This window comes from Bos taurus, chromosome 14, assembly GCF_002263795.3.
Source record: "Bos taurus isolate L1 Dominette 01449 registration number 42190680 breed Hereford chromosome 14, ARS-UCD2.0, whole genome shotgun sequence".
Classification (NCBI taxonomy): Eukaryota; Metazoa; Chordata; class Mammalia; order Artiodactyla; family Bovidae; genus Bos; species Bos taurus.
This window is the reverse complement of record NC_037341.1, coordinates 57,188,247-57,216,162: the sequence shown is the minus strand read 5'-3', so window position 1 is coordinate 57,216,162 and position 27,916 is coordinate 57,188,247. Positions and strand designations below refer to the sequence as shown.

At 37.1% G+C, this 27,916-nt stretch overlaps 1 protein-coding gene across 3 annotated transcripts in view; it reads right to left on the bottom strand.

Annotated features, from left to right (window-relative positions):
- ANGPT1 (angiopoietin 1) overlaps positions 1-27,916 on the bottom strand; it is a 471,938-nt gene that overhangs the window by 70,945 nt on the left and 373,077 nt on the right. For all 3 annotated transcript variants that reach the window (XM_059893126.1, XM_059893127.1, NM_001076797.1), the window contains 1 exon segment: positions 12,767-12,996. In XM_059893126.1, coding sequence (XP_059749109.1) covers positions 12,767-12,996 — 230 coding nt within the window.

Genomic DNA, 27,916 nt, shown 5'->3' with positions numbered 1-27,916 from the left:
GGTGGGTGAGGATGACTTCCCAATGATTTCATAAATATACATCACATGTGTATAGCTATATAAACACATAAGATTGTTAAGCTTATAAATTAAAAGCTTCAAAATTGGTCTTATTTCATAAAATATATATGCATATGAACCTAATATTTGTGGGTTGATATCTACATGATTGTTTTCAACCTACAAAAATGCAATTACCTATGGTTAGTCTAATACATTGGAGAAGGAAATGGCAACCCACTCCAGTGTTCTTGCCTGGAGAATCCCAGGGACGGGGGAGCCTGGTGGGCTGCCGTCTATGGGGTCGCACAGAGTCTGACACAACTGAAGCGACTTAGCAGTAGCAGTAGCAGCAGTCTAATACATATGTAATATAAATTGCTATGTCACAAAATAACAAGCATACATTTATAAATACTTTGAAGTCTTCAGTTAAGTAGCTAAAGGCTTCCTTTTGGAGAATCTACTACTCCTTTTACTCACGGTCTGTTAACTGTGGTATAAGGGAACATTTGAATATTTTTTACTTGCTGCATGATAATTTTAATTAAATTTTTATTTAAAAAAACTGTTTTTACTCTCACTTCTTTACATGTATATATTTTGTAGATAATGTATAAAATCTTAACTATCATCTTGGTGGAACTTTAATAATTGTGATCAAATCAATCAGCTTTGATACTATGTGCTTAACTCTGAATTTCTTGCACTAAGTATGCTTTATATGTTTCTTTTCATACTCATAAACATCTTATGAGATGGATTTATTAACATGTCATTTTATATATGAGAAAACTGAGGTTTTGAGATGCTAACCTCGCCAAAACTTGTAAGTAGTGTAAGTCTTTAACTGTAAAGCCAAAAATCTTAACTACTTCTTACTGACTTCTAAAGTAATCTCAGACTCAGATAGAACTCTAATACATCATTTGTCACAGGGTGCTTACCCAGCAATACGTATCTTAACTGCAAAGGTCCCACCTAGGTCTTAGGTGGGTCATGAATAAGCACATGCCTTAATTATGAATGGGTACAAGCTCATCTCATGGAAGCAGGAAATACGGAAAGAATGACAGGATGCAGAAATGACAAGAAAGAAGATGAAGATATGTTGAGATCAAGATAGAAGAGAGGTATAGGTAGCAGAACTTTCTGTGAGAGGGGAGCTCTCAGCAGAAATGTGAAGCAGTGATGGCCCTCAACTTCAAAAGCAGAGGATTAGGAAGTAAGAGGTCCCTGAGCAGCCATACTGAATGTAATAATGTCCGTACCCTACAAGTCATGCTGATCAGGATTTTTCCCCATTAGTCTTACACATTATAAAGCCTAATTACTTGATCCTCCAGTCTATGGACCATTTGCTAGAAGCTACAAGTTTAGAGGAAGGCTGGTTGGGAAGTTGAGAATGGGCATGTGTGTGTGTTTGTGCTCATCTTCTAGAATTAGGCCAAGGAACAATGATAAAATTGATAATTCAAAGTTCTTTTTGTTCTTATGAGGAAACAATATCAATTTTCTAAAGTAGGCAAAAATAAGAAATGATTATAGTTTAGGCAGTATATAATACAAGGGATAAATTATATACATTTAAAAAGGCATCATAGTAATATGGTACAAATTATATGCTGATGATAATTAAATTATTTTAAAAAGCCTTCATTTTATTTAGTATTATTACAGGAAAAACAGAGAAGAGGATGAAAATATTGCACAAAATTTGCCATCATAATATTTTAAAATTTTCTTAAAATTTTATTACTTAAAGAGACACATTATTTAAGAATATATTGCTGCTGCTGCTGATGCTAAGTTGATTCAGTCGTGTCCAACTCTGTGTGACACCAGAGATGGCAGCCCACCAAGCTCCTCCGTCCCTGGGATTCTCTAGGCAAGAATACTGGAGTGGGTTGCCAGGTTCTTCTCCAATACATGCATGCATGCTAAGTCACTTCAGTCACATCCAACTCTGTGCAACCCCATGGACAGCAGCCCACCAGGCTCCTCTGTCCACGGGATTCTCTAGGCAAGAATACTGGAGTGGGTTGCCACTTCCTTCTCCATTTAACAATATATTACTCATTATATATAACTGTAGGTAAATATATACATTTTAATAATATTGAGACATGCATAATGTACAGAAAAGATTAAATCCATGTGGACATGCATAGTACCTTATGTCACAGATGGATTGCTAATTTTATGGTGCTTTTTTCAGTATGGAATAACGAAATGTGAAGTAATTCTATATAATATTATTTTAATTTGATTAGTATATTTAAATAAATTTTTGAACACTGCTAATGTGAAGTGACTCAATGTATATCCAATGCATATTACACTTAGAGCAACTAAGAATAAAAAAATTACTAAAAGTTGAAAATGGATTTACACACAATCTTTGTTTAATCAAATGAGCATCCATTTTTTATAAAATTCATTCCTGTGTTTTCCCTTTAGGCACCCTGATGGGCAGTTACGAGTGCTACAGGATCCTTGTTATTTGTTCAGAAGGTCATTTCATTAACAAATATATCTCAGGTGTTTCATGTGTGTTAATTTCCCATGTAATGTTTTCAGTCTGGCTGGAATATATTGATTTTCAACAAAACATTCCTCACGCATGTGGGAAGACTTAAAGGGCATCTTTTGTGCTTTGAGTAGACAAATAATTTCAGCAAAAGCCATTAGAAATGGAATGAAAGTGCTTGGGCAATGCTGTAAACATAGAGAGCAGTTGCCACATGCTTATGAAAATTGACAACAACAAAAACCCCAAAGCCTGTCACTTTGAAGTTTTAAATAAACAAAGGCTGACACCAGAGTTGTGTCACTTTGAGTCTTGTTGTGAGATACACTTGAGTACTACTTTACAAGCCATGATATACATGGGATGACAGAGGATGAGACAGTTGGATTGCATTACCGACTCAATGGATATGGGTTTGAGCAGGCTCTGCGAGATGGTGAAGGACGGGAAGCCGGGCAAGCCGCAGTCCGTGGGGTCACAAAGAGTCAGACACGACTGAGCGACTGAACAACAACAACAAATTAAAGTTTCTTTGCACTTGACTTTTAGAAAAATCTTCTGCTAACAAAAAAAAATCAATATTTTGTTTATAGATAAACCAAACTGAAATATCAATAACCTCAGATATGCAGATGACACCACCCTTATGGCAGAAAGTGAAGAGGAACTCAAAAGCCTCTTGATGAAAGTGAAAGTGGAGAGTGAAAAAGTTGGCTTAAAGCTCAACATTCAGAAAACGAAGATCATGGCATCTGGTCCCATCACTTCATGGGAAATAGATGGGGAAACAGTGGCAACAGTGTCAGACTTTATTTTTCTGGGCTCCAAAATCACTGCAGATGGTGACTGCAGCCATGAAATTAAAAGACGCTTACCCCTTAGAAGGAAAGTTATGACCAACCTAGATAGCATATTGAAAAGCAGAGACATTACTTTGCCAACAAAGGTTCGTCTAGTCAAGGCTATGGTTTTTCCTGTGGTCATGTATGGATGTGAGAGTTGGACTGTGAAGAAGGCTGAGCACCAAAGAATTGATGCTTTTGAACTGTGGTGTTGGAGAAGACTCTTGAGGGTCCCTTGGACTGCAAGGAGATCCAGCCAGTCCATTCTGAAGGAGATCAGCCCTGGGATTTCTTTGGCGGGAATGATGCTGAAGCTGAAACTCCAGTACTTTGGCCACTTCATGCGAAGAGTTGACTTATTGGAAAAGACTCTGATGCTGGGAGGGATTGGGGGCAGGAGGAGAAGGGGACGACAGAGGCTGAGATGGCTGGATGGCATCACTGACTCGGTGGACGTGAGTCTGAGTGAACTCCGGAGTTTGTGATGGACAGGGAGGCCTGGAGTGCTGTGATTCATGGGGTCGCAAAGAGTCAGACACAACTGAGCGACTGAACTGAACTGAACTGAAACCTAACTGTTTAGTTGCAACATTTTTCAAGGTTTATTTTGTCTCCCTTCTTAAAGCATAAGTGGCTTCCCCAGTGGTGTTAGTGGTAAAGAACCTGCCTGCCAATTCAGGAGATGTAAGAACCGCTGAGGGTTTGGAACAAAGATCCCCAGGAGTAGGGAATGGGAACCCACTCCAGTATTCTTGCCTGGACCATCCCATGGACAGAGGAGACTGACAGACTATAGTCCAAGGTTTGAAAAGAGTCAGACACGACTGAAGCGACTTAGCACCTATGCAAAGCATATGAGATTTTTTGATAAAGGTTTCATTCTATGGTTGCTGTGATGCATGCATACTGAATGATGTTAACAGAATATTTTTCCTTACTTTCTGAGTTATTATAGGTGCTATTTGGCTTAGTATAAAGTACCATAGCTTATTTGTAACTGGTATCCACTGACCCATTTTGTCCCTGGACTTTAGGGAAAAAACTTGAATTTGACTTCAGTATGGATGAACCCAGGGAAATGATTTAGTTAAAATTCTATTAAAAATATTTTGTGCTTCTTTGTTTTAGCCAACCAGGTCATTAAAGTACAAGAGAAGACGGAATGGAGTTTGTTCATAGCAATGTTAGAACATCAAGGCAACACTTTTTTCATGGCCTTTCACCCTGGTAACTTCCAGGCCCAGCTGGAGTTAAGGGATACCCCTCTGCATTTTAGAGAGTTTGTTTTCTGAAACTGAAACTGTAATTCCAAAAGAGAATTAACCACAAAATTTCAAATTTCCCCCAAAAGATGTGATTTAGTAATAGTTCATGGGAGAGGTCAAGGACTGTATTATTTCTTATTCTGTTATCATTATTTTGGCTATCTTCTATTCACACAATTTTTTTTAACAGAAATTATGACTTTTCAGAAGGCTGATAACATGCTCCACCAAAAAGGAGAAACATACCATTTCCAAAAATAAATAGTCACTTTCCCCTTAAGCCATTAGGTTTTGTGAAAGGAAGTGCTAGAAGTGTGGTTCATTTTAAGGAAATTGTAAATGTTTGACATGTAATTTTCTGTCAAGATAAAGCATTCCCCTCATTAAATGGAAACAAGCGCTCACTGTAGTGTTCAGCAGATGACTTCCTGTATTTTTCTTTCTCTTTCTACCTAATGTTAAATTGTGCATTACAAGTAGTCAACGAGAAACCAAATATTTTACTAAGTCAATAAAAATGATATTTTCTATTTTTTATAAATGTTTATATGAGTGACATTCAAAAAGTTTTAATTTCCTCCCATCGCTTGTGATGTTTTTAAGAGTTGTTCTTAACTCAAGGGACTTGCAGGAGTTCAAGCTGTCTCATCCCTTGACTGAATGATTTACTTCACAAACTCAATAGACACTGCACGGGAGGTAAATTCTTTTCAGATGGTAGAATTATTCTGAGAACAGAGCCAAATGTCCCCTCAGCACTGCAAAGGAAGCAAATGCCTCATTTCCCCTTTTCAGAAGGCCAGAAGCCTGAAAATAATGATCAAACGTTCCGTACCATTGCAATCAGCCCCTGGGAAAGACACATTAAACCAAATAATTGAGATCGCTTAAAAATTTGTAGTATCAGTCATTATCTCTTTCAGATTATATGAAAGAAACTTTTAAAATAAACTTCAGGAGAAGCTTCTTATGATTTGAAATTTTTATACTTCATATTAAGGAGCTAAGCATATAAATATGCTCTTGTCTCTTGGTATTTATTTTTAAGTTTCTTTTTATTCCTCTCTACCCTGAGTGCTTCTCTACCTGAAACTGCTATCCACCCTTTCACATTCAACATTTGGATGGGGGTGGACAACATTTTAGAGAAGGAAATGGCAATCCACTCCAGTACTATTTGGGGCTTCCCTCATGGCTCAGTGGTAAAGAATCTGCCTGCAATGCAGGAGCCACAGGAGATGTGGGTTCTATCCCTAGGTTGGGAAGATCCCCTGGAGGAGGAAATGGCAAACCACTCCAGTATTCTTGCCTGGAGAATCCCATGGACAGAGGAACCTGGTGAGCTAAGCCCACAGGGTCACTAAGAGTGGGACCTGACTGAAGCAACTGAGCATGAGCACGAGACAACAGTTTCTGCTTTTAATTCATCTTATCATTTTAGCCTGCAGTCTATGCAGTTGAGCTCTACAGTTCATTCAGACTCTCCCTATGGAAGGTGACATCCCAGTTTCAAAGTTCAGTCTGTTTGTTTGTTTGAACTTTCTGCTTTTTTGCCACTAAAATAGACCCTACATAACAGTCTTTTCTCTCTGCTTATAACTGCTATTTTGGTCTCCTTTATCTGTCCCTCAAAGAACTCCCAACTTTCTGTATTTGATTCACATTCTTAATATTTTAAAAGGAGTTCATATTATGTAATTTCTGTATTTTATGGATTTCTGTAATTCACTCTGTTTATCCCCTGAAATCGTACACAGATTTGTGCCAAGTAGTTGCACTAAGTAATGGTAGACTAGTTTTTATCAGATTCTTGAATGGATTTATAACCCCCAAATGGTTTTGTCATTGCTTTATACACACGTTCAGTGAGTCCACTGAACAGCATGGCTTTACCAACTGTCTCCTCTGAGGACACATCAATCTATATGGTCCTCAGGATTTCACTACTGAACTCCAGACTCATTCCCCTGCCTTCCGTAGTCACCTCTGTCCATATGCTCAAACTAAATCTTGCCTCCTAAGCCTGTTTCTTTTCTCATGTTGCAGATTTTAAGAAATATCAAAATTAGTCAACCCAGAATTTCTAATATATTTGAGTTTACTTCTAAATAAGTGGTTATCTCTTGTTGATTCTAACTCTTTGTTCACAAAATTTCCCTCTAGTTGCCTTTCCATTTGCCCTGGTTTGATCCTGACCTCATTATTTCTCTCCCAGAAGATCCTTTTGAGAACCTGATGAAAACCATCAATATACCTTTTCTCTCAATCATAGTATAGTGGATAACGTACAGAATCAAGATCTAGACTGTGGGTTCAAATCTCAGCCTTCTCACTTGCTAGCAGTGTAATATTTAAAAATTATTTACCTTTATATGCTTAATTTCTTTGTCCGTCAGATAAGGTTAATAAGAGCACTTCGTTTACAGAGTTGTTGTCAGAATTAAATGAGTTAATATATGCAAGGGGCTAAGAAGACTGGCTCATACTCTCTTAAGTATTTGTTAATATTTTAATAAATGGCAAAGCATCCATCTGGCCCCTCTGCTTCCAGACTTGTCAACTTAACAATGTGTTGTTCCTATACTGTGACTTGGGGTAATTTTTCTAAAATGATAATGTCATTATTGTCCTTATATACTGACAATGACTTCTTATTGCTTTCAAGGAAAAAAAAAACACACACAGCTATTTTGATCTCCTTCTGTTTACCTTTCTAACTTCATCTTTCATTGTTCTCCTGCCTTCAATTCTGAGAAATAGGTTGTACATTTAGGTGTACACCCCCCACCCATTTTGATGACTCCTGGCAAATATACATGTTGTTTATGCTCTCTGGAGTACCCTCGGTCTTCTTCATTTTGAAGACTTAGTCACTGTCTCCTCATCAGAACCATCCTGCCTATGTTTTATTCCTGGATTGACCTTTTCCAGCTATGCAGCCTTAGGCAAATTACTGATAGCTTGTGGAATTTATAAAATGGGGCTAACCACATTAGTTCCCTTATACTGTTACTGTGAGGACTAAGTTAAAACACATAAAGCTTAATCAATGCCTGAATCATAATAAGGATTCAACAAAAGCCTTACTTAAGAAGACTCTGCAGATGCTGGATTCTGCCCTCATTCCTCTGTCTCTGTCATGATTCTAGTATTCTTCCTGTGTGTTTCACTAGTCCCCTGGCACCCTGGCCTCACGTCTAGCAAATATTTATGAAATACAATTGTCTGTTTACCTCTCTTTCCCTACCAAATTCTAGTTTTCTTGAAGCCACAGACAGTATACTTTTCTCTCTCCCTAGTGGTCTGAATAGTACCTGGCATATTATAGGAACTCAGCAAATATTTGTTAAATAAAAATAGATGGATATCTTTATTCTCAGAAGAGAATCTGAAGCAAAATAGTTACTGTATAACTATTTAATGAATGAATGACAAGTTTATAAATCATATCTTGGTATCACAGGAGTATGTTCTAAACTGATTTCGACAGTAAGAAAATCAGTCAGTGTAATTTTACAATGGAGCCTAAATACTATTTTCTGTATTTCTCTTTCCTATATTTTATGGTTTGTTAATAATTAAATTCTTGGTCACATAATATCATGTTTGTCTTGTGTGTGTCCAAGGTACGTGATGATGCTTCAATCACCTCTCAACAGAGATGACTGCTGGATGTTGACAGTCACAGTACCTGATTATCCTCCCCCAAAGAATTCTAAACCTTGCTTCCATGCTGTTATCAATGTGAACTGTTTAATTCCCAGAATAACTTGAATTGCCAAAAACCTGAAGCAGTCAGCTAAGGTTTGACACTATGATAACATTGAGAGTACTATTTCTTCAGTGGTAATTCTAAGAATAAATGCAACCAAGTGTTTGCAGACAAAGATTAGACAAAAATAAGTGTGTTACCCAGAAGTCTTAAAAAACAGACACAATTCAGTTTGCAATGACTATTTGCCTAAGATACTGCTATTGCCTGTTAAGACAAGAGGAAAGTTTGCTAAACTATTTTAGAAAATGACCTTAAGTGGTTTAGTATGAAAAGTGAAAGTGAAAAAAAAAAATACTACATAACACTTGATGCTATGAGTTTTATACAAATCTCTGTTAATTCTTACTCACCAGGAATTGAATATCATGATTCCATTTTAGTGATTTGGAAACAAGTTAAAAAGAAGGGACTTGGATGACTGTCAACAGTCAGACACTCTAGAACACTGTATTCAGACATTTTCTGTGAAAGAAATTTTACTTATAACTAGCACTTAATAAATTTGCATTTAGCTGAATTTTGTCACTTGGAGGAAAAGGAAGGAACTAAAGTTTAATGAATCAAATATGTCCCATACTTTTGTTTTAATATGAAGTATCTAATGTTCTCACTATCATTGTGAAGTAGATATAATTATCCTACATAAGAAATGATTAGCAAGCTCAGTCCTATCCGACTCTTTGCCTCCCCATGATTGTAGCCCGCTAGACTCATCTGTTATGGGATTTTCCCCGCAAGAATACTGAGGTGGGCTGCCATTTCCTCCTCCAGGGGATATTCCCTACGTGGGGATTGAACCTGTGTCTCCTGCTTCTCCTGCATTGCAGGTGAATTCTTTACCACTGTGCCACTGGGGAAACCCCTATAAATGATTAAACGCTTCATAAAGATTAAATTAGTTGCCAATGACAGAAAAAAACTCAGTAGAAATTTTTTCTTCTGTTTTGTAGTATTCTATTCAGGCTGTATCCATATGACTGACTTAGTCAAGTTAGAGTGAGAAGAACCTTAGGTCAATTAAAATTTTTGCCTTTTTGGATTATGACACAGATTTTTTGAAACTCAGAAGACTATTCTTTGCATTTTTTTTTGAAATATACATTTTAGAAAAGTGGTACATTTATTGTAATATATTGATTTAGGCTTATTTACATATATTTATTTTTAATGAGAGAACATTTATGTATAATCTTTGATAAATAACAAATTTACTTGATAAATGAATTTTTGGTCTTAAGAAGGAAAAGATTTTACTCATGTATTTTGAAATTAGAATGAAATAAGTTTGTTTCAGTAACTGATATTTAATCTAGTGGACTTCCCTGGTGGTTCAGATGGTAAAGTATCTGCCTGTAATGCAGGATACATTGGTTCGATCCCTGGGTTAGGAAGATTCCCTGGAGGAGGGTATGGCAACCCCTCCAATGTCCAGAGAATCCCATGGACAGAGGAGCCCACAGGGTTGCAAAGAGTCGGACACGATTGAAGCAATTTAGCAACATGCATTTAATCTAGTATTATGCAATTAGTCATTTAAAGTTTTAAATTCACTGTAACCAAATGCTATGGTGCCAGTGAAAATGAAGTGAAATCTTTGTAGAAAACTTAGTGAGAAACACATTCCATTTTTGTGTCTCATGAATTCTTAAATCACCAAATACTTAGTAGAATACTTAACTGTGGGATTAGAGAGAAAAAAAAAAGTATAATAAGAAACAAATAAAATCTATGGTTATGAGAGCATGGGCTTCCCTGATAGCTCAGTTGGTAAAGAATCCACCTGCAATGCAGGAAATGCTGGTTCAATTTCTGGGTTGGGAAGATCCCCTGGAGAAGGGATAGGCTACCCACTCCAGTGTTCTTGTGCTTCCCTTATGGCTCAGCTGGTAAAGAATCCACCTGCAATGCAGGAGACCTGGGTTCGATACCTGGGTTGGGAAGATCCTCTGGAGAAGGGAAAGACTACCCACTCCAGTATTCTGGCCTAGAGAATTACATGGACTGTGTAGTCCATGGGATCACAAAGAGTCAAACACGACTGAGCAACTTTCACTTTCACTATTTGGGCTTCCCTTGTGGCTAGCTGGTAAAGAATCTGCCTGCAATGAGGGAGACCTGGGTTTGATTCCTGGGTTGGGAAGATCCCCTGGAGAATGGAAAGTCTACCCACTCCAGTATTCTGGCCTAGAGAATTCCATGGACAGTCCATGGGGTCGCAAAGAGTCAGACATGACTGAGTGACTTTCACACACTATGAGAGCATAGAATCCATTGGATAATAGCTTAATATGCTTACATTGTGTGTGTGAGAAAGTTGGATTATAAAATATAGTTAAATAGGATTTGTTTTATAATTTTATCATTAAAAAGAAAATAAATGTCTAGAGGTATGAAGTATTAGACAATTTCCATCTCCCTCTGTAGTGTTAGTCACTCAGTTCTATCCGACTCTGTCTCATGATCTGTAACCCGCCAGATTCCTCCGTCCATGGGATTTCCCAGGCAAGAACATTGGTGTGGGTTGCCACTTCCTTTTCCAATTACTTTTTGGATGTGCTCTATAATAGAATAGGCATAGTTATAATAGAATAGGCATAGTTACTTTTCTCATACACTGAGTGATGTTGTGGGTAGCATCCATCAGGAGTGCCATTGTTATTGTTCAATAAATTACATTTCTTGAACAGATGTTTGATTCCTGATGTTGCACCCAAAGACCAAAACTAGCCAGGAATTTTAATTTTGAAGTCACCCTCCTGCCTGAAAAAGTTTAAAGACATATTTATTGGACAAGTACTCAGAAAAGAAGTGAAATTATGATAAGTAGGCAGACATATGAGCTTTGTGAGAATCACCAAGGCTTGATATTTCTAACATCATTAATAAAAAAAAAAGAACTACTCAACTCCATGTGCATTACGTCTCAGGATGATAAGAAAAATATGTTTCCAATTTTTCCCCTAATGTATTCAGTTCAATATGAGAATAGATATGTCTCATATTAATACTTAATTTCTAAATACTCATGAGCTCTATTAAAATTCTCTGGCAAAATTCTATCATGTTTTCCTTCCAGTGGACTCTAACTCAAGGTTTTGGCAGGCTCTGACTGATTAGCAGGTTTTTTCCTTCTCAATCACATTTCTGAGCACACACAAACGGAGCCCTGGGAACTCACTGTTTAAAAAATATTCTTCAAAAAGTATATTAAGGACTTGTTTAGACTATCTAAAGGAGATAGAACCGAAGGTAATGGAGTGTAATAGAGAAATGCTAAATGTCTTTAAAACAAGATCACTTAAAATGGAGTTATCCTCTGTATTCATATGTATACATGAGACTATGGAACTGAGCTATTTTTAATATAGCTCAAGTCCACTGTTAAATTAAAGGAGCCTCCAATTATGTACATTACATATGAACACTGAACCGTTACATGAATGATCACATAAGCGACAGCTTAATGATAACCATGACCTTCAGATATAAGTGGTGTTTTCTTGTCCATGTTCACTCATAGAAAGACTGATTAGTGAGCAGAACTATAGAAACTCCAAACTTTGAAGCGTTCTCCTGTGGCTCAAGTGAGGTTCTGCTTGAAGTGAACAGGTGTACACAGAGACATTTTTTCAATAACTGATGGGTGGGCAGGTGGACAGATGGATGGATGTCTTCTAAAGAGACACAGGCCTACAATATTTCCAATGGCTAAATGGCTCCAGATATTCTGGTGGGTATTAAAAGTTTATACTTTCACTATCATGAAGATAGCCCAGAATAAGTTTGCTCATATGCCCTTGTTAGGTCTTCTCCATACAGGGCCACATGAATAATCCTAAAACAGGTTTTTAATAACAAATATTCCTCCTCTTTCATAACAGTTATTAGGAACTTCTCTGCCTCTTTGTCTCTGCAGGTAACTCTTCCCTCTCCTCCACTGCAAAAGAAATAGTTTTAAAATGGGAACGCTCCTGAAATTCTTCTCAGCACTCTGAACTAATCTTTAATAGAGTCTAAATTCTGTCCTGTATAGTTAAGTGTCTAACATTACAGTACTAGATATTTATCTATGAGAACCTAATAGATTTTATTTAAGGCCAAAAGGCCAATAAAAAAGGAGAAATTAGAAAGATATGGTGAATTCATGAACCCAAGCTTATGAATAATTTCTCTGAAGTTAAAAACATGAGAAAATTGTCAGTGCAAACTTCATTAAATGCTTCTAAGAACAAAGTTCTTTTGCTGCTTCTATACTAGCAATCAATGCAACTTAGAAAGTTATATTGGATATTTACTTGCTCTGTATTGAATAAAATATTTAGTATAACCAAAGTAAGGAAGAAATTCTTACTACCTTCTTTAGTGCAGAGGTTGACGAGGTTGTGCACTGTGTCCATGAGCTCCAGCTGCTGCTTCTGAAGGACACTGTTATTGGTGGTGGCTCTGTTCAACTGTTTCTCCAGTTCCTGGATTATGTACGTCTGACGAGTAACCAAGCCTTGAAGATTCTCTTTCTCTTCCTTTAAGGTGTCCAATTCTTCCTTGTGCTTTCCCTCCATTTCAAAGATTTTGTGTTCTAATAAACTACAAGGAAGTGAAGATAAGATTTAGTTTTAAAATGCTGTAAGAAGCATGATTCAACTAGTTCCTGAGTTTATTTACTGTAAGAAATTTTAGTTAGGTATTTCACCAGGGAAATATTTATTAAGCAAGTGACTCAGAAAAAGTATATACATATAAATGCATTTATACATAAATATATATTTAATAGGAATGACATTATACAGCATTTGAAATGAAGAGTTATTAGATCAGTTATTGTTAGAGTGATGTTTGTTTCCTAAATGTAATTTATTTCTTGGGATGTATCTTACATCCAGGGTAGTTAACTTGGACTCTGTCTGGAGAAATTATAGCATAATTTTCATTAAAGAAATGGATCCAATAAGAAATAGAAGCAGTAGTTCAGAAAAAAGTTTGAACAAACTATAGAAACTATTTTTTATTTACTTTGTTTCATTCATTTGGGATTTTCAAAACATTAACAGGGATTACATTTCACGAGGAATAGCATATTGATGCAGAAACCAGAGGACCAGAAACTAAGCTATGTAAAGTCACAGTGAATTACGTTTCTTGGGATTATTGATACCTGGCCCTGTATTGTAACCACTAGCTTACTTTACCTCTCAATCAGAGCTTCAAGATAAGGGCTAAAGGCATAACAAATTTCCAAATTACTGAATAATTGGTTCCAAAAAGGAAGATTATGTTGCTGATGGGATGGTCTTACAAAAGGACTTGGGAAGCTTTGCTTGGAGTGATACAGTCCTCAGCCAAGAACCTTCCTTCTTTCAGAACTCTTCACAGGATACTCCCTTTGCATATTGCACATTAAAAATGATAGAAAATGCAGAAGCACTGTTGGATGCTAGCAACTGACTGGAAATAAGAAGCACTTACATTTTATAGAGTGTATAATATACTAGTATTCCTCAGAGAAGAGCCTTATTCAGTTTTCTCAGTTTCATTTACAGAAGGTTCAACCAGTCCTTAGTTTACAAGGTGTTATTCAAATGTAACATACCAGACTGGGTATTTAATTTACCTTGGAGAAATGTAGCACTGAATCATTACTATACGTTTTCCAAAAGGGGACACTAGGGAGTGTTCTAAACTTAATACTTAAGTCATAAAATAGAGATTGTTTGAAGAGCCAAGTTTTCCAACTCCCTGTAGTAGGGGATGAGCTGGAATATCTGACTGCCCATAACACAGATTAAGAAGTGTGGCGAGACCTGCAAGTGGTAATTCCAGATCTTTGCTGATAAACTTATCCTCCAAAAAAAATGTGGAACATCAAAGAAAATCTGCTCATTGAACTAAGCCTGAAAAACACTGTGATGCTTCTATGTATAAGAACTTACTAATTTACAACACCTTTGGTAGCATGCCCAGAAAACTTCACATTGAGACCCATTGACACAGCTCTGTGACTTTTGCAATCTAAGAAGATCCGCTTCTCTATTTTGAGTTGCTTTATATTCTACAGCACTGTGAAAGGATCTCTGTCATTAAGCAAACTCAGTTGAATAGATCTTGGGTATAATGATTTGGGAAAATGTGAAGGTCATTTTTATTTATTAAAGCATTTTTTGGAAAGAAAACTTCAGGCAAGGAAGCTGGAGAAAGATGAGACACACACGGCATTTCTGAAGGAGTAGGTATGATTCGTTGCATTTTAGTGTTTCCTTCTGTGTCAGTAACTTGCTGCTGGAAAAGTTAGTAGCTAAAAAGCAAACAAAACCAAATAATGCCAAATACCTTTTTTATTGGTTAAAATCTTTATCCCACCCATTGTTAAGTGATTAGTATGCTAGCTATGCATGTCAGAGGAGGTTTTCTCTGTGACTGTTAATTTTTGGCCTTCTGATCTGAGAATTAAGCACAGTTGGATGCCTTAGCTCATTCTCAGTTTACTTTTAATTATTTTTGTTTCTCTTCCTAGGGTAATGATCAGATGTTAAATGCCTATAAAATCGAGTCCGTGAACTTATGGAAAATTTTCTTTCAAATTCACAAGAGTTACAGTATACTACCAAGAAACCTTAACTGTAATAATGAAAAGAGCAACATTTGGATGTATAGTCATAAAATACTAGATAAAAATTCTGAATTATCATTTTGTTCCTGAAATAAGATGAGCACTGGCTTTTAAGTTTTCTTAATTAGTAGGTAACATTCTGATTTGGAAAATACCATGCTTTTGTTTGCATTTATTAGTTGCTGAGTGCCAATGTAAAATATAAAATGACACTATTCCCACTCTAACCATTTATTTTCAGAGAGAAATGGGAAAAAAAATTCAAATAAAAGAAAAAAGCAGCTACAAGAAACTTCTGTTTCAGACATAATACTTTTTGGCATTCATGTTTTCCCACTTTCTACTTTTGAAGCATTTTTTTCTCAAGAAGACATATACTAAAAGATGGCTACTATCTGAGATGTCAATAAAGGAGTTTTTGTTCTATTTTGATTTTCAGAATTTTGGAAAGAGCTGAGAATGAAAGTTGATCAAAGAAATCCCCGTGCCAAAGGAAAAAATTCTGAACTCTGGCTTGTGTAACAAAAAGTCTGTACTTCCCAAGTAGAAGGAGTATACATTTAGCATGTTGGGAAAAAAATGTTAATTTTCATAATTCACCAAACAATCTTAATGGACCATGGCTGCTCCTGCTGCTGCTAAGTCGCTTCAGTCGTGTCCAACTCTGTGTGACCCCATAGATGGCAGCCCACCAGGCTCCCCCGTCCCTGGGACTCTCCAGGCAAGAACACTGGAGTGGGTTGCCATTTCCTTCTCCAATGCATGAAAGTGAAAAGTCAAAGTGAAGTCGCTCAGTCGTGTCCAACTCTTAGCGACCTCATGGACTGTGGCCCACCAGGGTCCTCCGTCCATGGGATTTTCCAGGCAAGAGTACTGGAGTGGGGTGCCATTGCTTTCTCCGACCATGGCTACTAGGTATTAAAAGACATCAACATAGCTTGTCATTTTAAAATACAAATTCATGTAAAGTAAAGAAGGGATACCCAGGGAAGAAATTTGCTTTGCATCACAGACATCTCACAGGATTGAGAATGAAATATATGTCTTAAAAATCAAATGCATAAAAACTACAAGCAAATTGGGAACATGCTGCACTGTTTCACAAATGGCATGTCTTAGCACCTAATTAATCTCTTCAAGTCATTTTCTTGTCTCATTTCTTCACTTGGATTCTCTTTAATTGCTTTTATTCCATAGTATTTCTCTATTAACTTTATTTACTAAAGATACCCTTTACATTAATGACAATTTTTAGACTTTTTCAGGCAAAATTGTTATCTTTTTGATACTATTTATCCCCTCCCTTCCACCTCTTCATATTTGGCTTCCAAAATACCATCCTCTTTTCTTTAACAATTCTCATCCATTAGTTATTATCTACTTGGGAAGTTAGGCCTTCCTTACTATTTCCAAACTGGCTTGAATTCAAAACTCTTCTGCCAGAAAATATTCATATACTATCTGTACTTACTAATTATATTGTTGTAATACACCATTTTTGCTGTAGAGCATTAAAAAATCCCATGTCTTTTTATTCTTAAAGTAAAATAGTGATACAGAATGAGAAGATGTTACAAGGCCTAGATTTAGGTAAAAATCTATAAATACCATGTATAAAATTGTGCAAACACTGTATCAGAACCAAAATAAAAAGCCAACTGTTCTAACTTCTCAGACTAGAAAACTGTCCATGACAACCCAGTGTTATGAAAACTAGCTTTAGAGTCTCATTTCTCTGATTTACTATAACATAATCTCTATCTCGGAGAAGGCAATGGCACCCCACTCCAATATTCTTGCCTGGAAAATCTCATGGATGGAGGAGCCTGGTAGGCTGCAGTCCATGGGGTCGCTGAAAGTCAGACATGACTGAATGACTTCACTTTGACTTTTCACTTTCATGCATTGGAGAAGGAAATGGCAACCCACTCTAGTGCTCTTGCCTGGAGAATCCCAGGGACAGGGGAGCCTGGTAGGCTGCCATCCATGGGGTCATACAGAGTCGGACATGACTGAAGTGACTTAGCAGCAGCAGCAGAAGCAATCTCTATCTACTTCCACATACTTACATTATAACAGCCAAGAATCAAGGCGTCAACTTAATATCCCTTTACTATTTGCTGCTCTCCATCTGGTTATTTTTGGGAGCTTGTCTTTCACAATATTTCAACCTATTCATCTTTTCCATGTATAAAAACAAATTTTTTTTGCCAAGCCATTAAAAAAAATCTTAACTGAGATTTTCTTTCTGCCTTAAACCCTCTGCCATTAAATTTAATTTTCTTACTCAATATATTGATTATATCCCATTGTGTCGTGAGGTCTTTTATTGGTCCTCTTACATTATCCCTATCCAGTTAAGTAGGCAGAGGCCATCTCAGCTGCGCACGGAGTCTTTTATTTATAAAAGTTGATCTGAGGAACACATGTACACCCATGGCAGATTCATGTCAATATATGGCAAAACCAATACAATATTGTAAAGTAATTAAGTTCCAATTAAAATAAATAAATTTATATTAAAAAAAAAAGTTGATCTGAAGAATAAGACAGCTCCACTGTCCTAAATTCAATAGGCAAAGCAGTCATATTTTCCCTGATGATGGATGGCCTTTAGCAACAAATTTAGTTTAGGTTTAAATGCATAATCTGAAACCTGGATGCTAATTCCAAAGTCCAATGCACTGTTTTCTAGAGTACATGCAGTATATTTTTATTCAGCTCAGTTCAGTTGCTCAGTTGTGTCCAACTTTTTGCGACCCCATGGACTGCAGCAAGCAGCAAGGCAGTCTTTCCTGTCCATCACTGACTCCCGGAGCTTGCTCAAACTCATGTCCATTAAGTTGGTGATGCCATCCTCTGTCGTCCCCTTCTCCTCTTGCCTTCAATCTTTCCCAGCATCAAGGTCTTTTCCAATGAGTCAGTTCTTCATATCAGGTTGCCAAAGCATTAGCATTTCAGCTTCAGACTGGTTGGATCTCCTTGCAGTCCAAGGGACTCTCAAGAGTCTTCTCTAAAACCACAGTTCAAAAGGATCAATTCTTTCACACTCAGCTTTCTTCATACTTCAACTCTCACATCCACACATGACTACCGGAAAAACCAAAGCTTTGACTAGAGGGACCTTTGTTGGCAAAGTTATGTCTCTTCTTTTTAATATGCTAAGTTGGTCATAACTTTTCTTCTAAGGAGCAAGTGTGTTTTAATTTCATGGCTGCAGTTACCATCTGCAGTGTTTTTGGAGCCCCAAAAAACAAGTCTGTCACTGTTTCCATTGTTTTCCCATCTATTTGCCATGAAGTAATGGGACCAAATGCCATGATCTTAGTTTTCTGAATGTTGAGTTTTAAGCCCACTTTTTTACTCTCCTCGTTCACTTTCATCAAGAGGCTCTTTAGTTCTTCTTTGCTTCTGCCATAAGGGTAGTGTCATCTGCATATCTGAGGTTATTGATATTTCTCCCGGCAATCTTGATTCCAGCTTGTGCTTCATCCAGCCCGGCATTTTGCATGATGTACTATGCATAGAAGTTAAATAAGGAGGGTGACAATATACAGCCTTTACATACTCCTTTCCCTATTTGGAACCAGTCTGTTGTTCCTTGTCTAGTTGTAACTGTTGCTTCTTGACCTGCATACATATTTCTCAAGAGGCAGGTAAGGTGGTCTGGTATTCCCATCTCTTTAAGAATTTTTCAGAGTTTGTTGTGATTCACAGAGTCAAAGGCTTTGGTGTACTCAATAAAGCAGATGTTTTTCTGGAACTCTCTTGCTTTTTCAATGGTCCAGCAGCTGTTGGCAATTTGATCTCTGGTTCCTCTGCCTTTTCTAAATCCAGCTTGAATATCTGGAAGTTCATGGCTCATGTACTGCTGAAGCCTGGCTTAAAGAACTTTGGGTGTTACTTTGCTAGCATGTGAGATGAGTGCATTTATGTGGTAGTTTGAACATTTTTTGGCATTGCCTTTCTTTGGGATTGGAATGAAAACTGACCTTTTCCAGTCCTGTGGCCACTGCTGATAATATTTTTACTTTTATTAGACATTCTATAGTTAAGAGTTCTATGTCAAGTTTTGGGGAAGTCTAAATTAAATAAATAGTTTTATTATGATGCATTCCTTAGAATTGGTGTTCCATGGAACTGTAATTTATGGAAAGTGCGAGTTGTTTAGTCGTGTCTGACTCTTTGTGACCCCATGGACTATACAGTCCATAGAATTCTCCAGGCCAGAATACTGGAGTGGGTAGCCTTTCCCTTCTCCAGGGGATCCTCCCAACCCAGGGACTGAGCCCAGGACTCCCGCATTGCAGGTAGAGTCTTTACCAGTTGAGCCACAAGTAAAACTGTGTGCTTATATCTATTCAAATTGAACTTGAAATCCAAAGAGTTTCCTCATAGGACTTTTAGTACTTCCTGTTTCTCTTCTTTCTGGAAACACTTTGAGAAGAGATATACATAGAATTTTGGCATTCAACTTCTAGTTTGAGGCAGAGGTACACTTCAATGAAGAATAAAATAAGCTAAATACTCCAGACCTTTAACTTCAGTAAAAGGTTCTAATTGAGTATATACAAAGCCCTTCTTGACGTTTTTGGTTGACTTTTCCTCCTAATATTCACAGTCTGCCTCCTCCAGCTTATCTCATGGAAAACACTGGCATTTCAAATCACTGAATAGATCTTGAAACTTTCACAGAAAAAGTTCTCCCTTTCAGATTGTCTCCTACAGTAGAGTTCGTGCCATAGCAGCAACTGGATTCACAGTAGTGACAGTTCCTTAAGTCCTCTGTGTGTAAATGTGGCCCTCAAACAAGGAGGTAGGTGTCAGTATTATGGAAACCTTCTCATTGTCATCTGCCTGAATCTCCTCAGAGCTCTTTCAATTTTTAAATAATTTTTAATCTGTATGGTGCTTACATTTGTTGCAAATATGGTTTTCAAAGAATTATCTTTCCATCCCCGTACTCAAACAAGGGCATATACTAAGTTCAGGTTAAATTTATATTGAATTTTCTAACTTGAATGTAGTAAATTGTTTCTTAAAATACAAAGTTAAATATTTCTGTAATTCAAATGTGGAACAGAAACATAGATCACTACAGGTAAACAATCAGCAAATAAACTTTTTAAAGTTTGAGGCAGATAAGAATAAGCTAAATATTCTGTGGAAGCCAGAAGCTGAGAAGAAAAAAATATGTATACAACCTCATAACACTAAAAAATCTTCCTAAAAAACATGCTGAAAAATAAACAACAAACTAGAGAAAATATTTGTGATATATACTACAAAATTTTAATATCGATTAAATAACTTATATAAGGAGTTAATGATATTAGAGAAACAATCCAATAAAAAATGAGAAACATACATGAATAGGCTAGTCCCAGAAGAAGAATTCAAATAGTCAATAACCAGGAAAGATGTACAATATAACCTCTTAGGTAAACAAGGTTAATAAAATGGATAGCAAAGTTTGAGGAAATTAGAAAGCCCATGAACACTTGGGGAGAATGTAAAATTTGCTGATAATTATCAATATCTTTGAATATATAAAATAATACAGAAAGTTCTACTGAGCTGTAAATTTTAGTGCATTTCTAACAATGAATGAGGTATAGCATATAGTTAAATATATAATATATCCATGATAAATTGTTATAAAGTAGAAATAAACCCAGCATTTTAAAAATAGTTACAATGTATACACATATGCATACATGATATAAATATGTACTTGTGCATATGTGTAATTGCATATGGGTATGTATCTCTGTAACCACACAGATAAATATGTACTCTCTATCTACATGTGTATATTTTAATATATTCATTAAAAAGTCTGGAAGAATAGGTACCAAACTGCAAATCTGTTAATGATGATTCTCTGTGGGGGGTGGGGGAATATGGAATTAGGGACTTTGAATTTCAATTCATACACTTCTGTACAATTTAACACTTAGATGAGTTAGGCTTGTGTTGATTTTTTTTATTAATCAGGAAAATGCAAACAGTCATGAGTCTAGAATGGTCTGAGGAGATACTATCTAGGGCTGAATTAGTGAACCTCAGAATGTGGACTGATAACCTTGGTTGCCATGCAGTGGGCTTTTAGGGATGCAGAACAGTGGTATAAAAGCCATCTGTATTTTATTTATGTTAAGAACAATGAAAATGTTTACAATATTTAATGTAAACTATGTGATCTGTGTTTTCCATTAAAATATTTTTAAGTTGTGTGTGCATTTGTGTGCACATAGATAAATGACATTTGTTGGGATATTTGCCAATTCACTTGCCAGTTCATCAGTCAACATTCAAAAAGCATTTAAAATTATATATACTATATGTAGAGAACTGTGCTTGGGAGCATGAGCACAGAAATAAATAAAGCACAGTTTCTATGTTCCAGAAGGTCACAGTCCAGTGGTTCATAGATAGATACACACACACACCCCCATGTAATGGGATAAGTGAAGTGACAGGAGGAAAAAACAAGGTAGATTGTAATCCCATAAGTTGTAATAAGCAAATATATTTGGCAGAATCAGAAAAAAGCTTCTTGGAAGGGGTAATATCTACATTGAGTTTTGAAGGGACAGACGTGTGTGAGCTCTACAGGGCATTTCGGACAAAAGAAAGAGAAAGTTAAAGTCACTCAGTCGTGTCCGACTTTTAGCGACCCCACGCAGTATACAGGCTATGGAACTCTCCAGGCCAGAATACTGGAGTGGGTAGCCTTTCCCTTCTCCAGGGGATCTTCCCAAGCCAGGGATTGAACCCAGGTCTCCCTCACTGCAGGAAGATTCTTTACCAGCTGAGCCACCAGGGAAGCCCAACAAGGCAAGCATCAATCATGTCTGAACAAACATCAAGTCTTCAATGTGATACTAATAATTAGCGTGATTAAACACTTACTGTGTGTTTCAAGCACTGTATTCAGTGTTTTTTAAGCAATAACTCAATTAATCCTCATATCAACTCCATGCACTATTATCATCACCCCTATGTTACAAATGAGAACAACCAAAGCACAGAAAGTTCATATAACTTGCTCAAAATCACACAAATTATAAGTGGCAGAGCAGGTTACAGCAGAATCAAGGCCAATCCAGGCAGTCTGACCTTAGAGCTCCTGCTCTTAGTTATTAGACCATGCTTCTAAAATATAAAAAGACTTCAAAAGTAAGGCTATAAAATTAGGATATTAATGATCATGGACCATGTTTCATGCTAAAGTACTTGACAACTTTACTCAGTCCATTACAGAGAATCAGACGAGGGTTGGGCATATGCTCTCTAGAGATTTAGAGGTTGAGCTGAACTAGTACATGTGGAGATCTAAAGAAAAAAATGGGGAAAATAATGTGACTTGAATTTTAGAAAGAAGACTTTGGCAGACTTCTGGATGATAGATTTGAAAAGTTTAAGGCATTAAGCCATGCAAAGAGGTCACTGCAATGGCTGAGACAAAAATTAATGGGATTTTGGCCCAAGAAACAGATTAAGAGTAAATAGAAAAAACAAGACCAATTGGAAAAATATTTAGGAGATGGAATTGGCAGTATCAACAGTGACTGATGAGTTGCGATTTTACTTCAGTATTTTATAAAGAACTTATCAGATGGAGGATAACTTTAATTAGAAAGACAGTTTTAACTGATTTAAAAATCAATACTTCACTATTCAATTACAGTAATTTGTTAGAAAGTTACAATTTAGTATCATGAAATTAGGCATATTTCAATCACTTAAAATTAACTCAATAACTTTCCATAAACTCTATCTAAAAGACAGATGAAGCTTGTCAAATAGGTTCAGTGAATTCCCAAGGTAAAATAGTTATACTGCCTACTCTAATATTAGAAGGAATAAATAATGATCTATATATAGGCCAAAACCAATTCCTATTCCTTTCTTCAAATTTGTATTTTATTATGCTAAGAGGATAACTTGACAACCACATCAATTAATCTTCAGGCTGCATCACATTGCGAACACATTTTTATAATAATTAAGACAGAGAATCATCAAGGACTTGAACCCTAATTTTGCAATATATCAGCTGTTTGGTCCCGAGCAAGTTACCTGACCTCTTGAAACTTTCAGTGCAGTTCAGTTCAGTCACTCAGTCGTGTCCGACTCTCTGTGACCCCATGGACTGCAGCACGCCAGGCCTCCCTGTCCATCACCAACTCCCGGGGTTCACCCAAACCCATGTCCATTGAGTCGGTGATGCCATCCAACCATCTCATCCTCTGTCGTCCCCTTCTCCTTCTGCCCTCAATTTTCCCCAGCATCAGGGTCTTTTCAAATGAGTCAGCTCTTAGCCTCAGGTGGCCAAAATATTGTAGTTTCAGCTTCAACATCAGTCCTTCCAATGAACACCCAGGACTGATCTCCTTTAGGATGGACTGGTTGGATCTCCTTGCAGTCCAAGGGACTCTCAAGAGTCTTCTCCAGCACCACAATTCAAAAGCATCAATTCTTCAGCATTCAGCTTTCTTTATAGTCCAACTCACTTAATATAAAATAAAAATGATGCTAAACACTTTGGAGGATTAGTTGGAGTATTAGCAGTAGTTAGGTAAAGCACCTAGCTCATATGCTCACCTGCCTGATATTAGATAGGTAGGCAGTAAAGAATTTTTCTGAAACTGTCAGAATGACCACCACTTGTGTAGTTTCACTTTAAACAGTCTTATGGAAGAGTTTCCTTCATTCTGCATATTTGATACAAGTTTGAACAAGAAAGCTCAAGGGTTCCATCTTCCTACACATGGAGTACACAGCTGATTTATCCTTCCGTGTACCCTGGTGAGGCCAAAGAATTTCTTCTAGATTTTTTTTATTTTTCTTTTTGCTTGGCTATGTTCCAACCTTGGAAACAACTGGGATTAAGTCAGAGATCAAGTGTCTTAAAATCTGGTCAGCTGACCGTATCTTTACACCAAAAGATGCAGTTACATATTTGATTCAGCTGAAGGAATTTGCATTATGACATCTTTCCCAGTCTTACTCTTTATTTTTTTGAGCAGAAGTGGCAGGAAACATACTGGAGGAATCCAATAAAAAATAAGTTGACAATTACATCTCTCAGTTTGTCAATACCAACCTTGTGTTTGTGGTAAATATTAATGCTTCCCATTTCTTGAGTTTTTGGTTGCATAATTTCAATTATATGAGCAGCTACTGATCTCTTACTTCTAAGTGCTATCTCCTTGAGGTAAGGAACAAAACCAAGTATTGAGATTAGGACAGCATCCAATCAAAAAAAAAAAATTCTAAAAATTGCAAACTGGAAGCTTCCTGGAGTCGCCCCCCTCTAGACTGTTAGGTAAACAAACACCAGAGCAAGTGTCGTTAATCCTGCTCCTGCTTTGTGCCTTTCACCATTCAGGGGAGAAAGAAGTGAGTCGAATGCGGCCAGCCTTCTATTTTCAATCCCACAAATGATGCAGTCAGTTTGTCTGGATGCAGATCAGCAGGACCTCTCAGCATGACTGTGTAGTATAATCCTGTCTATAAAATATTCCTCCATGTTCTGCCAAAGAAGTGGTGGGCTCTTTGAAGGGCTCACTGACTTGGCAGCTGAAGCTCCATCATACTCAAAACTAGTAAGTCACATACCCAGACACAACTTCTGACATTCCTTGGGGAGGAAGCAAAGCTTAATTTAGATAATCCCCTTTGCAAAGTGTATTAGCTGATCCAAACCAGACCTGGCCAACTAATGGCATGTTGTTCTTACATTTCAGAGATGCTTCGATGTAGAAATAGCTTCTTGTTGCATTTGAGTATTAAGATTCATTTAAGGAATAGGAGGAATGATCAATAAACTATTTAAAAATATATAAACAGCTTTGTGCTTGACCTTGACCTTTGATCCACTTAAATGGTGTTGGGGGGGGGGGCACATTTCTTCGTTGTTCTAGAAAGACCTTGGCAGAGTTTCTCCAATTCCATTTCACATACGAAAATAAATAATAACAATAAACATAACAGGGAAAGTATGCTGTGTATCACAAATACGTATTTCTGGCTTGTATAAAGAAAAACACTTTTTTTCGAAGTGGTTTGTGGAAGAATATACTTGGTTTAAGAATAGATGTCCCACCAACACTCCATTGCACACATGGATCCATCAACAGAAGACACAGCTAATTATAGAGATATAGAAATGCTAGAAGATTCAGCACTTTGATAGAAAAATACCCCCAGGAGCCACATGTGCAGCAACATCACACTTGAGGGTCAATGCATGTAAATTTTTTACAGCATGTGCACAGAAATGAATTTCAAGCTAAAACCTAAATCCTTGAATACATTTTGAAATGCTTGTACTGCTAGAAAATGGAACTGCTATAATCTTGAAAAAAGAAGGAAAAAAGAGAAAGGATGACTCTGAGCAGGAGGGAGGGAAAGAGAAGAGAGAGACAAGGAGAGATGGAAAGAGCTGAGTACAAGTGACACTTAGGAAAGTCATTTCATTTTGTAGGAAAGGGTGAGCCCTTTCAGGCTTCCCAGTTTCTTTAAAGTATCCTGACAGCTACAGTGTTAGATACGGACAAAGAGACGACATGCATGTCAGCAGGTGGAGGACTGAATAGCTTAAATTCATGTTGATGACTTTCTTTCTAAACAAAGAAACCACGTGTGGTAACACACTTAATGCGAGATAAATCAAAACCACCCTAGGATACATCTATAAAATGAAATAATATGTAGTTTTTAAGAATTATACTAGAGGAATCTCCGAAGAAGGCTGCAAAACAGTGTGTACAGCATGATACAACTTTTTAAGAAAATATATTTATGTTTTTTTTTTACAGCAACATATGAAGCTCTCTCAATGTGATGGGGTCATGGTTTTTAATTTTCTTCTGAAATTTCTCATTTTCTACAGTAAATGTGTGTTATTTATAGAATTCTAAAAACAACCTAAAAATAAGGCAAAACTGTCATTATTTTACTTCTTCATTCAAAGACAAATCTTTCACAATAGCATCTTGAAACATGATTATAAATGAGGTGTGCTTTTAGTAACAAAGTTAAAGCATGGTAGGACCCTAAATCAAGGGATAGGTGCAGTCAAGTATACCTGTCACATGTATGTCTCTGGTTACTGTGAATCTGCAGTGAGGTTTTGGTACTTTTAAACAGGATTTTCAATTCCAGAACATTTCATCATGCAACTAGTTCAGGGTAAAGTCCTATTGAGTTTATTTATAGTTACACAGTTTACCCTATGACACAGTACAAAGATAAATGAATGTAGAACTTAGAAATACAAGTCATAGAGCATGGAGTGACCCCATTTGGACTCTATACCAAAGTCATGTTTATCTTCTTCATGTAAAAGTTTAATTATAATCATTGTCATTAAAGTCTACACTTAGCATAAAGTTGGGAATTCCTTCTAGGTTGCAGATGGTATTGTGAGAATGTGCCACAGTGGAAAAGATAGGACTAGGAACAAAGAACATGGATTACGTTCCCAGTTGTGCCACCGGAAGCTGTGTGACCTTGGATAGATCACTCACTTCCACTGAGTCTGTTTCCTCATCTATAAGGTGAAGAGGAGAACTAGAAGTTCATTGTAGGTGTTTTTTTGGTTTGGAATATGGTGGAAACTCCTGTTCCACCAAGACAGTGGTATTGAACTAGTTTGTAGAAACACAATGATCTTTAAATCAAATAATACATAAGAACTGAAACTTCTTCAAGCTGTCCAAATATCCAGAAGAAAATACAGTTAATATAAAATATATTTGTCTTACAGAGGTCAGCATTTTGACTGAATTGTCCATCATGAATGTTAGTAATTTCAAAATAATGAGTTTATAAATCATCCTGGTTGCAAGATCTGTAAGACCCATTTCACTTACCTGAGATGATTAATTGTTTATAAAATATATCTATCAGTTCAGTCAATTCAGTCACTCAGTTGTGTTTGATTCTTTGCAATCCCAACTGCAGCATGCCAGGCTTCTCTGTCCATCAACAACTCCCGGAGCCTACTCAAATTCATGTCTATCATGTCGGTGATGCCATTCAACCATCTCATCCTCTGTCATCCCCTTCTCCTGCCTTCAATCTTTCCCAGCCTCAGGGTCTTTTCTAATGAGTCAGTTCTTAGCATCAGGTGGCCAAAGTATTGAAGTTTCAGTTTCAGCATCAGTTATTCCAATGAATATTCAGGACTGATTTCCTTTAGGATGGACTGGCTGGATTTCCTTGTACTCCAAGGAAATCTCAAGTCTTCTCTAACCAGACTTCAAAAGCATCAGTTCTTTGGCACTCAGCTTTCTTTACAGTCCAACTCTCACATCCATACAAGACTACTGGAAAAATCAGAGCTTTGACTAGATGGACCTCTGTTGGCAAAGTACTGTCTCTGCTTTTTAATATACTGTCTGCTGCTGCTGCTAAGTCACTTCAGTCGTGTTCAACTCTGTGCGACCCCATAGACGGCAGCCTACCAGGCTCCTCCATCCCTGGGACTCTCCAGGCAAGAACACTAGAGTGGGCTGCCATTTCCTTCTCTAATGCATTAAAGTGAAAAGTGAAAGTGAAGTCACTCAGTCATGTCCGACTCTTCGTGACCCCATGGACTGCAGCCCACCAGGCTCCTCCATCTATGGGATTTTCCAGGCAAGAGTACTGGAGTGGGATGCAATTGCCTTCTCCAATATGTTGTCTACGTTGGTCATAAGTTTTCTTCCAAGGAGCAAGAGTCTTTTAATTTCATGGCTGCAATCACCATCTGCAGTGATTTCGGAGCCCCCCAAAATAAAGTCTGTCACTGTTTTCATTGTTTCCCCATCTATTTGCCATGAAGTGATGGGACCGGATGCCATGATCTTAGTTTTCTGAATGTTGAGTTTTAAGCTCACTTTTTCA